This window comes from Harpia harpyja, chromosome Z (genome assembly GCF_026419915.1).
Source record: "Harpia harpyja isolate bHarHar1 chromosome Z, bHarHar1 primary haplotype, whole genome shotgun sequence".
Lineage (NCBI taxonomy): Eukaryota > Metazoa > Chordata > Aves > Accipitriformes > Accipitridae > Harpia > Harpia harpyja.
The window spans coordinates 85,838,138-85,851,489 of NC_068969.1; the positions used below are offsets into that span (position 1 = coordinate 85,838,138).

Genomic DNA, 13,352 nt, shown 5'->3' on the forward strand with positions numbered 1-13,352 from the left:
TAAAGTCAAACACCAGAGGCTCAGGCAGGAGATAAGAAGGAGCCTTTGCCCACGAGCACAGCCCGGCAGCGGGGCCAGGATGCAGGGAAGTTGTGCTGTCTCCAGCCTTGGGGAGTTTTCAAGCCCCGAGTGGGTAATGTCTTGAGGAACCTTGTCTCATCCTGCAGCTGAGCCTGCTGTGGGCAGGGTGTGGGACAAGAGCCTGGCTAAGGTCCCCTGGGACTTCCCCTGCAGGAGTGCAGCCGGGACTGGCTGCAGAAAGGATATAAACCAAGGAGTCACATACAAGACAGCAATCGGTATAAAGACTTAGATGTGGAAGGAAGTATTTTCCTGATGTGCTATTGATGGAGGTAAGCAAAAACATCTTAGTTTCTTATATACAAATACATATTCATTATATACTATTGTTTATTATATACTAATAGATAACTAGCATATATATACACATGCTAATTAGTTTATAACAGTAATGCAAGAGGATAGGAAACAGGAATGGCTAGATGTCTTAAATCATACTCAAAATTGTCTCTTTATTGGCACAATAGAGATTTGGTTGGACAGTTCCCACAGACAAGCACGGTCTGTTTAGGAAAGACAGCCAAAACTAAAAGGCTGTTTCAACGAGGTGTGTGCTTATTCTTTAGTCCAGAAGGGCTATCAGAGGCTAGAGTGACTAGACATTTCTCAGTAAAAGCAATATTGCTGTCATGTAAGGGACTACAGTAGGCTGTAAATAAAGAAGATAATGGAGATGAGTCTTTCTCTTGGTGACCAAAGGACTTATCAAAAGCATAAAAACTTCATACTAATGGGAAATTTCAATTACCATTTTGATGAGAAAGGACACAGACTACCCAGAAAATTCTGGAAAAGTGTTGAAGCACTCTGCAGAAGATGGAGAAAACAGCTGGGGGGGGGGGGGAAATGTGCTGTTTAATTACAACCACTACAAAAGATCTGGCTGAGAATGTGGACATGGCAGGCATCATAAGAAAGAATGACCATGGTATAGTCATCATTTTCAGAAAAGAAAGGAGCATTAAAACAAATCATGACATAGAGAAGGGAAAAAAAAAAAGTATCTAATGGCTCCCCCTATGCTCCATTTTTTACTGAAATCACCAAGTGCAATCGACTAGCACAACTGCACCAGTGATCCAGGGCTGAGACTTGAGACTAGGCTAATGTCGCGGATGAGTGGAATGCACCTCACTCCAAAGACAGAAGCAGCAGTATGTTTTACTGAGGTAAAGTAATAATTTGACAGAGTTCAATAAATTCGATGGAATTTAACAAATTTTAACAGTGGTTTGACAAGGTTCACCTTATTAATTACTGCATGGAAGAAACATCCAAAAGAAAATTGAGTTAGAAATGAGTTAGAACACAGAGACAGGAGACGGAAAGAGTAGGGAAGACTCTCCCATTGAGTCATGAGGTTCAGAATGGACCCTCTTGCTTTCTAAACTCCTTATGGAGCCTAGGTGCAGCTAGGTCCAATCTTAAGTCTCAGACTTGGTCAACAGTTTATGTCTAATGGAAGAGATACAAAGAGTATCAGTGGACAGGGAGATTGAACCAGGCTATCACAATCAAGTCCTTTTATCATACCAATTACTAAGTACCCCAAGTTGATAGTTTTCTGCTATTTATAAAGAAATCATAATTATGAGATCCTGTAAAATGGACTAGGGTTTTTTTATATCTCTGCAGATCTACCTCTTCTGCCATACTGAAGTTATTCTTGATAGATATTTATCCAATATGCAGTGAGGATCTCATAACCTCTATGGGAAGTCTATTCCAGTGATTACTTTTCCTTGCTTTTAAAAAGTCTTTTCGGATTCTCAAATACATTTCTGTAATCTAAACACATTGCTCTTTGTCCTACACTGGTTGTGTAAAATTTCTTTCTTTCATCTCTACTGCTGCTTTTAGAATAGCTGAAGACTTCTGCAAGTTCTTGCCTCAGTCGTCTTTGCTCTGTATAAAACAACTGCCATTTCTACATTCTTTCTTTATAAGCCACATTTTCTGTATCTTTGATAATTCTTGTTACTGTTTTACAGACTTTCTCCTTCCTTAACTGTGGTGTCCAAAACTGGACATGGTAGTGCGGGCCTTATTTGTTCCCAGCAGAAGAAATATTTCGCATATCTTCCAGTTAAAATTCTCATTTATATATCCCTGTATGATGTTTGCCTGTTTTTACAATATGATATTGTTATCTCACTCTGTGATCATCTACAACACCAGATTCTTCTGTATAGCCAGACATCCCTTGTATTTATGCTTTTGATTATTCCTAAATGTAGTAAATAATTTCCCTAATTTTTGAAAATCAGTCTGGACTCTTCCAACATAATTTCAGTCCCTTTGTCCTTAATGCCATCTGCAAATACCTCTGCACCTTTTCTCTCATTCTTTCTGCATCTGCATTGTCTCTCTTCCTTCATGCGAGCAAGTAATGAAACTATCAAATACTACTAGACCAAAGAGAGGATGGTCTGAACTCAGTTTGGTCCATCTCTCCTCCTTGACAGCACACCTTTGATAAATGGCTGGAACACCATACTAAGAGGGTCTGACAGTACTCCTCTTACAAATAGTTTAGTGCAGTTTATGCTACTCTAGATTATTTGCAAAGATTGTCAATAGCTGGAATCGAGCTTCCCTACTTTTTGCATGCATACTCTTGACTAATATTCTTTTCTTAGCAGAAGAAATGAATGATAAATGGAAAGCAGAATGGTATACATTTATACTGAAAAGATACTTATGTCAGTTCCTTTAAATCCACTAGACAGTCCTCACACCTAAGGAATTTAGTATTCTCTCACCTTGGGAACTCTCCTGTGATTTCTGAAAGATTTGCCAAACATGTCTCTCCTCTCCCCCATTTAGAAATTCAGTTTGCAGTGGAATTCCAACCTGTTCAGTCCTTAATAGAGAAGTACTTTTAGCCTTTGGAAATAATTTTTTTTTCATTTGCAATTAAAATATTCTTTTAAATATCAGTATCTTTGGCTAAGTGAATAGCGGGATTCATGTCTTTATGTCAGATGCTCTTCTGTTGAAGGCTGAAGCCAAGCTTAGGTTTAACCTTAAATTTTATTCAAAGTCTTTTTAGAGGTCCATTCAGAGGTAGAAGGTAAGAACCTGCATGTGCTTATTTGTAAGCTCCACACTTCCCATACAGAAGTTGCTGTACATGGACTATATGTTAAGTTTGATTTACCTTTTCAATTGATAGGTCAGTATTGCCGAGGAGAAGCCACTTCCAATAGCAACCTGACTGAGAGTTTTTAACGACATAGTTAGAAAAGCCCATTGATCTGATTAGAGCTCAATCAGCTCTAGCTTATGCAACACATCTAGCACCCACATTTAATAGCTGTTCTTTTCAACTCCTCGTGATGTAATTGTTTAGCTTTTGTTGTTTCATCGTTCGAGTTAGATGTACTCAATAATACACTAGATGATTGCTAACTGGAGTTCTTGTTGGGGGGAATTACTGCAATTTTAAATGCATTTCAATACACTTGAGCTATATACTCAGTTATATTTATCTGTTACTATTGTAACTATTTCTTATAATTGATTGTTGTCTATTGACTTTGTTCTATTGTTACTATTTGATTTCTTAATAAAGTTTTACAAAAGTTCTGTAAAAAATGTTTTATATATATAAAGACTAAAGTTAAAATGAGTGGTCTACGTTCAGTAAAACTGTAGACAAGATTATAGCAGCAAAGTGAAATCACTAATAGCTATTACATTTGTAGGATTTTTTTTTTCTTTTTAAGAAATCAGTAATACGATGGCAGCTGTATTGCAGAGGTAATGAAATACAATGTTAATTTTCTCCCACCATGCAGCATTCAATCACACACCGCCCAGCTAAAATTGATTGTATATACCTAAAATATATACCCACCACACACTTTGAACTCAAACAGGTTTTTTTGCTATCCTTGCTTAGGTAGTCTGACTTGCAGCAATTCTGATACAACTCTGCAATAATATCATTTTTTCTTCTAGCATACTTAATCCAACTTTTGGTTCTCCTCACATTTCCAGTTCTTCTGAGAGCCTTTTATAAGGTGGCAGTTGTATTTATTGAAGTCATCTGACATAATGACATTCTTATTATTGCTCATTATTACAAAGAAACAAATTGGTTGAGATCTCTTGTCTGTGTAATCAGATTTATCTCCACAGATGCACTAGTTCAAGACCCAAGACTGACTGAAAATTTTGTTTCCATTCAGTCATTTGTGATGCAAGCAGAGTATGTTTGACATCTTCCTCTCTGTTCAACCATGCATTTTGAAAATCTGAAAATACAGACAAAAGAAAGCAAGGTAAGGATGATAATTTGAATAAAAAGGTGTTTTGGAGAGATGCAAAAGTTTTGCCAGGGTGCCTGAGGGAAAGGTACTTACAAAAGATGGCTGGGAGCTTTCATTCTAAACTTAAAATCCTTAAAAATGATTCTTCATTGAATCTTAATTTTAAAGCCATCTCAGTTTCACAGACACTCCTATTTCTTAAGTGCCTATGCACTCCTGTGTCTTTTGTTGATGCCCCAAAACCTTTTATTAGTGAGTGGCTTGGTGGCTATTTCAGGTGGCAAAGCCAAAATTCAGTGCCAGGAAAGCATTTGTTTTCCTACATGGCATCCAATGGGTCTACCTTAGCAGGCCCTCAGTCTGGTGGATGAGGCTGTTAATGGAAAACACACTCTGAAATAACTGTACGCTTCTGTTCAGGTGGGGGTGGGTAACATCAAACCATCTGACATTGCTAAGCTTGACGTGTTAAGCAGACCAGGCATGGGACAGGCTTCTCACTCGCTCATCTCACACACCCGTACACAATCGCCTGACACCAGCCCCAGTTATCACCCCCGTGTGCCAGCAGGGTTAAGCCCAGAGGACCACTTCGCCCCTTCCTACCCACCCCACAATAGGGCTTTGCAGTGGCGGCTCAGCTCTGACGCAGAGCAGCTCCACCTCAGCCACATCCTCCCTCTGCGCGGTGCTGGACTTCCCACATTCCCTTCCATACACCTCTGTGCTGGATTGCCACACAGCATGCTCCCCTCCCATTCTAAAGCAAGGCTTCACCTTTGCCAGCACAGTCACAATCCTGGTTGGCCTGCTCCAAATCTCCATACACTTCACCAGCTGAGCACACCAGTGGGAGCTGAATGACCAGTGACGGAGCCACCTGTTCCCAAGGGCCCAACAGCCCCAGTACAGGACACTAAAGCTCCCCTAGGGCAGCCTTTTTCTTCCCTGTCATACTGTTCCTGTAACAGCATGGTTGCCCAGACACTTGCAACATGGCATGTCCCAAAAGCCTTCGTAAAGAGGCCGTGATATCCCCATATCAACTTCCTTGTAGCCTTTGAGTTACACACCTTACAGCAAGGTAATAAAATCTTGCTTAGTCCTGAGAAATGAAGGGCATATTCAGCACCATGCTGATGTGCAAGTATTGTTTATTTAGTTCTTCTCCACAGATTTGAAGTTTAAGTTGCATCTCATAAAGACCTGTCAATATTGGATACCATTCTGCTTTCCATTTATCATTAATTTCTTCTGCTAAGAAAAGAACATTAGTCAAGGGTATGGATGCAAAATATAGGGAAGCCCAGTTCCAGCTATCCATTCATCAAACTGTGTGTTCATGTTCTAAATACAACCTCACACTCCTGAACTCTGGTCCATGCTCCAGTAATCTGCAGTTTTGGGTGAGAAGCTCATATGTGCTTTCTATAGCTTTTGCTGACATTCCCTAGCAATTGTAATTTAGCTCTATTAGTTCATCTTTTTTTAATGACAGCATTACAGAAAACGACTTATCTATGCCACCTGCCACAATCTGCACCACAGCCATGGTGCAAAAGGATGCACTCCAGCAGGGCAAGCCCCAGGGCTTGCAAAGGCCTCATGGAAAGGTCCCCTCCACAACGCCCTTGCAAATGCTTGGCTGTCGCACAGCTGCTTAGAGACTCGGGGATCCTCCTCCCCAGTTGTGCCTGACAGCGAGCAAGCCTTGCACCCTGAGCTCCACATCATACGTGCCTTGGGACCTGCGCCTGCATTGACCCGACAGCAACAACAGTGCACCAGAATTACCAGGTAAGTAGCTCTCAGTTTTGCCTGCTGTGACAACCAGCCGTCACAGGGACTCCCCACGCAGAGCATGCTGCCAGCTCTTATGCAGCAGCACGGGCGGACGCTGCGCAGCGGCACAGGGTATCGAGGCAGACCCCTGCCACGCTGGGCGCCAGCCTCCCAGCTGCACCAGCAACTCAGGCATGATGAGGCAGCGCCAGCAAGTACCGAACTGCCCAGACCTCCTTTTGTTCAACTTCGTGCTTCTTAAGCGCTGCAAAGCTTCAGAGTTAGCATTACTTCAGATGTAGCTCAAACGCTTTTTTGAAGGCATTTAAGTAGCACTATGGTTTTACAAATACTCTAGGAAGGAGGAGTTGAAAAAATGACCTCGTTTATTGCAACATTTTTCAGATTTCATTCTTCCAGTCCTGTTTCTTTTGACTTGTTCACATCAGCAGTATCCGTCTCTGTGAATTGCATGCATGGGGTTACTACACGCTTGGATTTCCCACGTCTTACCTTTCAGTCCAATTTTGTGGCTTTAACATGAGAACTTTTGCTTTCTAGACTACTGTTTGCCTTCAAACTCTTATTTTCTGGAGTCAGTACTGTGTAGCATATCACATGCTTCACATGAATGCAAGCCAGATGTGCAGTACAGTCACAAACAGGTTGTACAGATGAGAGCAGCTACCTCCTGTACAAACACAGGAACGAACACAAACAGAAATCATGCTTGCTCCTGTAGCACCAAGCTTGTTACTCTCATGCTACACAGCCCCTTTATACATTTCAGATGAGAAACTCTGGAAAATATATGGCAACCCAATGTGTGCACACACTTACCTTCTCAAACCAAAACCTTAATCTGGTTTAACTCCAGAATAGGACATACTACTATACACAGTTTCAAACCTGTCAGGGTACTCAGCTTTTTTTCATGAAGTCTCAGAATAAAGTTGACAAATGGAATGAACTTGAAGAATTCCACAGAGTTAAATCTTCCTCTACAGAAATAGTGTAATTCAGAGGAGAGGTAGGTTGCTTAATCAAAAAAACCCCCAAACCTCAAAACAACTGAACAAAAAAGCCACAGCCATGTCTCAGGTGAGACGTGGGCAGAATTCAAATGTCAAAATTGGATCCTAAAATAACAGCTCCGTTACCACCCATACTTTCAGTAGTGATCTTACCTTGTTGCAGACACCACTATTTCACTTTTTAAAGTAAGCTTACATGGATGTGAGCTTTTTTTTTTAATATAAGTTCACTAAAAGTTTCACATCTTTATAACACGAAAGGGAAAATTAATTAGAGGAAACATGAGTGATGCACAGTTGTTTTTATACAGGAGTTGCTTTGGTTTTTTTGAATGATATTCTTCAATGAGCTGAAGTTTCAAGGCGCACTTCCATATGGAAAATGCAACTGAACACAAAACAGATGCACAGCAGATTAGCTGTTGCAGTCTTGCAGAAGTATAAGGTAGGTTGAATAACATACTAAACTGAGTTACTTTCTCATTCCCTGAAAAAAAATAACCAAACCCAACACAATACAGTTCATCCAAACTCAATACTTGCTGTGCTGCAGTATTAATTTAGCTAAAAGCTCTTGAATCCTTTCCACTCCTGGATGTTTCTGCATTGCTCAAAATAATTAGTCACATAAAACTTGAAGCATTTTAAGCTTTACCTTGTTGTTCTGCTTTTACTACTATTACTTAACTATAATCTTAATATTTAAAGTGTCTGCACTTGGTCCTAGTGATTGGCGCTTTATCTATTCATTTGTCTGCATTTCTAGGGCAGACTCAGCTGTGTTAGTACTCTATAGAAGACAAATATCTGAACTAGTATCTGCTGCCTTGGTTGCTTTATACAATTAACATAGTGAGTTGGTTTTTTTTGTTTTTTTTTTTCTTTTAAATGCCTTCCTGAATCCTTCCTGAAATTATGACACAGTATTTTTGGGTTATCTTTGCAAATACTGGACATTCTTATTTCTTTCCTTATTACTATCCACAAATAATGTTTCACTCAGTCTGACTGCAGTTTGACAGGTTTCTAAACCTACATTTCAGAACTCATTAAAACCACTATGAATATTTATCACAAAGAACAAGCAGAACATCACAGTATTGCATAACATGAAAATGAATTGAAGGCTATATTGTTCCACACTTTATGACATGGGGACAACATGCTTCATGACATTATTACACTTACTACAGTATTTTCTTCTTCAAACTTTTTCATTTTCCCAGAAATTTGTTCTCTAGAACAATTAAAGATCCCCAATTATGTCAGTAGGTGTGGGGAGGAACAGCAGGAACACTGCCTATAATAACCTTTAAACTTCATTGGGATGGTATTTTGTCACATAAAATAAAATAAAATCTTCAGGCAATCTGCTCTGAGAATAAGATGCCTTTTATGTGTGGGAAGGGGTAAGTGAACTAGCTTAATTTTTACTTCCACCACAGTCGAGTAGCTTAAGTATATATTTGCACACTTGTATTTATTTGCATATTTTCCATTTTGCCATTGTACTTCTCAAAATTTAACAGCAGCAGCATTCAACTCTGTTCAAGTTATGTGGTGGTAATTTTCATGTAAAGTTACAGGAACATCATATGAAAAGACAACAAAGTAATGCAAATCAAGAAGTGGTTTCATAAGAGTTTGTGTTAGAAATTCTAAAGAACTATAGTCTGATAACAGCCAATCTGTTAGCAGTCCCTGTCTTACAGACTTGCTTCTCTCTAAATATTGAGAGTAAAAGGAGTGCTTCTTCATCCTAAAATAATTAGCTTAATGAAAACTTAAAAAAAAACAAATTACCCCCCTTCCCCCCCAAGTCTTATTGTTAGGGAGCACCCAACAGATGACCTTTACTTTGGTACATGCAAGTCCCTTCCAAAAGATAAACACTACATATGGCTATTCTGGGAAGGTCACAAAGTTGTATGTGCTGTATTCTACCCCTTTAAACAGACCAGCTCTCTTCAGCAGTGACTTTAACACCAGTAACTAATTTTAGGTATTATATAAAAGAAAATCTTGGCAGGCATGTGCCATTCATTGTATTTAGTTATTTTATTTTCACTATCCAAACTCAAACGAAATGCACAGTGAAGTTTCAGGTATTGATACAGTTTTCTAAAAAATATCCCTTTCATGTTCTCTTCAATAAACCATGCATTCAAACGTTTGCAGTCCAACCATAAGCAGGAGGTGTCTTTTTTTTTCCCTCCTCCCTAAAGGGACTTTTTCTACTTTAATATAAAGTATTGTAAACCTCTTACTCAAAAAGCAAAATTCAGAAAAAGCTTCTTAACCAAACATCTTTTCAAAACTGCTCTCTGGCATGGCACAACCTTAAGCAGTTTCTTCTGGTGTAATAATTCTTGTATTTTTCAGTCAGGGTAGGCCTCAGGGAGTATTTTATATTTAAGGCAGACAATACACAGTTTAGAAATATATTAGCACATATTTGTCTTGGTGTGGTATTTTCAGTAGACATCAGTTTTTCATAAATCATTATGTATTTCACATTTCAGAAAGCTTCTTCAGTATTGAACATCAGCCTTCTTCCATCAGTCTGGTGGTTGTTCTATGCTTCTACTTCTGCTCTCAGAACTCTATCCTCCAGGTGTTTGTGATCATACATTCCTGGAAAGCTTGCTTTCTTTACACAAGAGTTACATTTCTTCTTACTTTATACAATAACATCTTTCCCCATACATTTCAAGGCAGTTGGTCAACATCTCAACTAAATGCAACAATTAAAAACTTACTTTCTGGAAACCAATTAAAATAATTTTTACATATCTTTTTACAGTTATATTCATCTGTACATTTAGTAACAATTATCTCAACTATGGAAGCTTTTATTAAATAATAGGACTTGACAAGAATATGGGTTTCTTTTCCTGAAAACTCATTCCTCCTCTGGCTTACTGCATGACTGTTGCAAGGTTGTGGAATCTATTTAAAAACTGATTTTGAAACTTAACATATTTATACTGATACACAACAGACCAATATTATACTAGACAATACTTGTTTGCAGAGTTCTATAAGATATATTGTGCACTTACAGAAAAATTCTTTCACTTCAAATACAACTGCAAAGCAGTAGTTAATATTTTAGTTCTACATTGTAGCAGCAGTCATGTATGCATAAACCAGCACTTTTTCTACGAAAAAAAAAAAATCACAGCATTTTAGGTAGCATAATGATTACACTAAAGTATGACAAATGCAATGCCAGCTGAACAAAGTTTCTAAAACAGAGAACTGAGTCTGTTAATACAAAGGCTATATAAAAATACAGCATTATACAATGCTACTATAAATCTGAATGTTTTGAAATGCAGTGTTCCTTGTTCTTGAAAAAGGTTACTACAATTGGCAGTAGAAAATTCAGCAAAATCACTGCATTTACATCCTCAACAGCTTTTTGAGAAAACCATTGGGTCTGCTCCAGGACCTAAATGTTGATGCTGCAGATGATCACACATCCCTCAACAGTCCTAAGCACTACTTGGTCCTATTCACCCAGCTAAGAATACTCATCCCAAATGATCAAGCCCTTTGCACAGATAGACTTGTTACAAAAGACTATACGTTCCTGACCAACAGCACAAAATTATACTGCAGTGTAAAGATATGGCTTTCTCTAAAAATTAGAAAGTATTAAAGAAAACAATTCCACAAGACACTTAAAAATTATCCTTGAGTTCAACACTGTATTTATGCAATCAAATAGACTATGTAATCAGTCATAGTGTAGTAGAACAAGAAAGACTTTTTATTCACTTGAAAAAATAGCAGAGCGGAAGAGTTCTTCATTGCATTACACAAACTTCCCTGAGATTTTTACATAAATTATGTTTAGTCTACTGTATATTGGAAACCAGTTAGCTACTGAGTGTCATACACTGCGAATTTTACATAATTCCTGCATATGTTATTCAGCTAAAATGCTATTTCAATGCTTTAAAGCTTTATCTTCTTTTGTTACAAAAACCACGTATACACAACCAAGACTACAAATGCAAAGACATTTTTTGCACAAAATTTTAAATCTTCAAAGCAATGTATAGAAATGGAGAAAACATGTTAAGTTGAACAAAGCACTTTGAAGTTCTTTGCAGCTTAAAAACTGATTGTGAAATTAGTTTTAAAAACTACCTATGCAAGTGCTTGGTGGCAAGAAAACCAGCAGAAATATTATTAAATGCAATGGGCAGAAAGAGGGCTGATGCTGCCCTCCCTATTTAGCAATCTCCCATATTATAAAATAATTTTGTATGAGCAAGTATGGGAGAGAAACATCACAGTGGTACAAAACATTGCTATACTGGCACTATGTTACACTAAGTAAGGATTTTTCTATTTTTTAAAGTTGAGGTACTTAAACTTCTGATAAGATGGATGTAGTTAACCACAAATCTTAAGGAGGCCCCATAGTGAAAGTAACTCCTCTGTTTCACTGACTCTCTGCCACAAATTTTAAAAACTAACACTTCATTTTAAATACAAATCTGGATGTCAGGTCAGTTTGCCAAGTTGTATATCCCCTTAATTGAACTTCTCTCAGCAAAAGTCCAAGAAGAACAAGCATTGTACTTCACAAACAATAATGCTTAAGAATAAGACAAAACAAACAAACAAATAGATTATTTGAACTAAAAATAAACAAAACCTGCAACTTTACTGCTTTGAGATATGAGATTATCCCCAAGTTTTATGCCTGGAGGCAAAACCAAAGAGTTGTCTTGTCCATATTTCAAAAGCTGAATTTTACAGCATAAGTAATCTGTTCAGGTAGTTCTGATCTCCTTCCAGTTCTCAGTAACTGGGATCATGTCCTTGCCCCCCACTGAGTGTGGAGCAGTTGCACTTGTAATTCTTCCTTCCAAATAGTCTTATGTTGGGTATTACCACAGAAAGAAATAGGAGGTAACCTGGGCCACTTCATTACACAATAGACTCGATGTGGTTGTGACTGGCCATATCAGATACTGGGCCATAAGCACTCTTTTTGTGTATTGGAAGGAAGGTATAAGGTGACCATCTTAACAGGAAAGTGAGGAACTGTGAAATGGAGGGCATTTTCTAGATTCTTAATTCTGCTTTAAAAAGTTCCCAATTTACAGATACACTTATGACTGCATGAAAATTACAAAGATGGAAAGAATAAGAGCAGCATTTAAAATCAGTATGTTCAGCTTTTTCATATTCAGAAACAAACTGAAGACACTGCCTTGTATAAAATGGCTTCATTTCTACTCGTTATCACTGTATCTTCAGTTATATAAAGGGAATCTAATACTTACTCAGAGGAAGAGTAAGAAAAACTGGATAACATGTTTGCTTTTAATTTTAAATTAAAATTTCCACATAGATGAGTAGGTTTTCTGGCTCTCCAAATTAAGAACAATTTGCTCCCTTTCCCTCAAAATACTTACAGAACATCACAGCCTATTATCTCTCTTTGCATATATTGCTGGCTGATAACTGATTCAGGCACATGAAAAGTTTCTGGGTTACATAACCACTTCTATTTTGTTATACGGAGAAGCCATTTCTGCATCAACAATGAAAAAATTATAAAACTGTATTAACAAACACAAGCCCTTGCGCAACACACAAAACAGGGTGCCAAGTCACTATATACTCAGTGTGAAAGGACTTCTAGAAGTCTTTTCTGTGCATCCCCATTTCAACAAGGAAATACACTGTCTTTTCATCTCTTAATCTCACCACATTTTAAGTCATCTCTTTTTTGTATTGCCAAGTAAGGCAAATAATGGTGTTGTAGACTGACCATATATTAGACTATTTTATTTAGAAAAATAACTTCTCTCCCTATTGAGAATTTCAACACATTCTTATAGTAACAAATATATCCCGATAAAGAAAACCAGCAGGATTCCTCAGTATGCAGATTGAGATAGGATATTTGCCACACAGATTTTACTTCCAGCAAAGGTAAGATGCACATGTGTACATACATCAATTATACACAGCAGACCAAGTACATTTTGTTCTGCATTCCAACACATCCTTTGAAGGAGGGATAGTTTTCTCATCCACCCATGTTGTCCCTTATATGATCCACTCGTTGAGCAAGATCCCTAAAGGTGGGGCGCTGGGTAACATTATTGTTCCAGCATTCTTTCATGATAGCATAAATCTGGAGAAAAAACAA

General features: G+C 38.0%; 1 protein-coding gene and 1 long non-coding RNA gene across 7 annotated transcripts in view; both read right to left on the minus strand.

The window, feature by feature from the left end:
* Positions 1-1,216: 1,216 nt before the first annotated feature.
* Positions 1,217-7,611, minus strand: LOC128137572 (uncharacterized). The gene is made up of 2 exons (XR_008233741.1): positions 5,429-7,611; positions 1,217-4,340 (listed from the first exon to the last, which is right to left on the minus strand). It is a non-coding gene; the product is annotated as an uncharacterized LOC128137572 (long non-coding RNA).
* A 1,599-nt stretch (positions 7,612-9,210) lies between these two features.
* The window catches only part of JAK2 (Janus kinase 2), a 66,538-nt gene continuing 62,396 nt past the window's right edge, over positions 9,211-13,352 (minus strand). For all 6 annotated transcript variants that reach the window (XM_052777459.1, XM_052777455.1, XM_052777461.1 and 3 more), the window contains one exon: positions 9,211-13,337. In XM_052777459.1, coding sequence (XP_052633419.1) covers positions 13,230-13,337 — 108 coding nt within the window. In that variant the 3' untranslated portion in view covers positions 9,211-13,229. The remainder of the gene's footprint in view (positions 13,338-13,352) is intronic.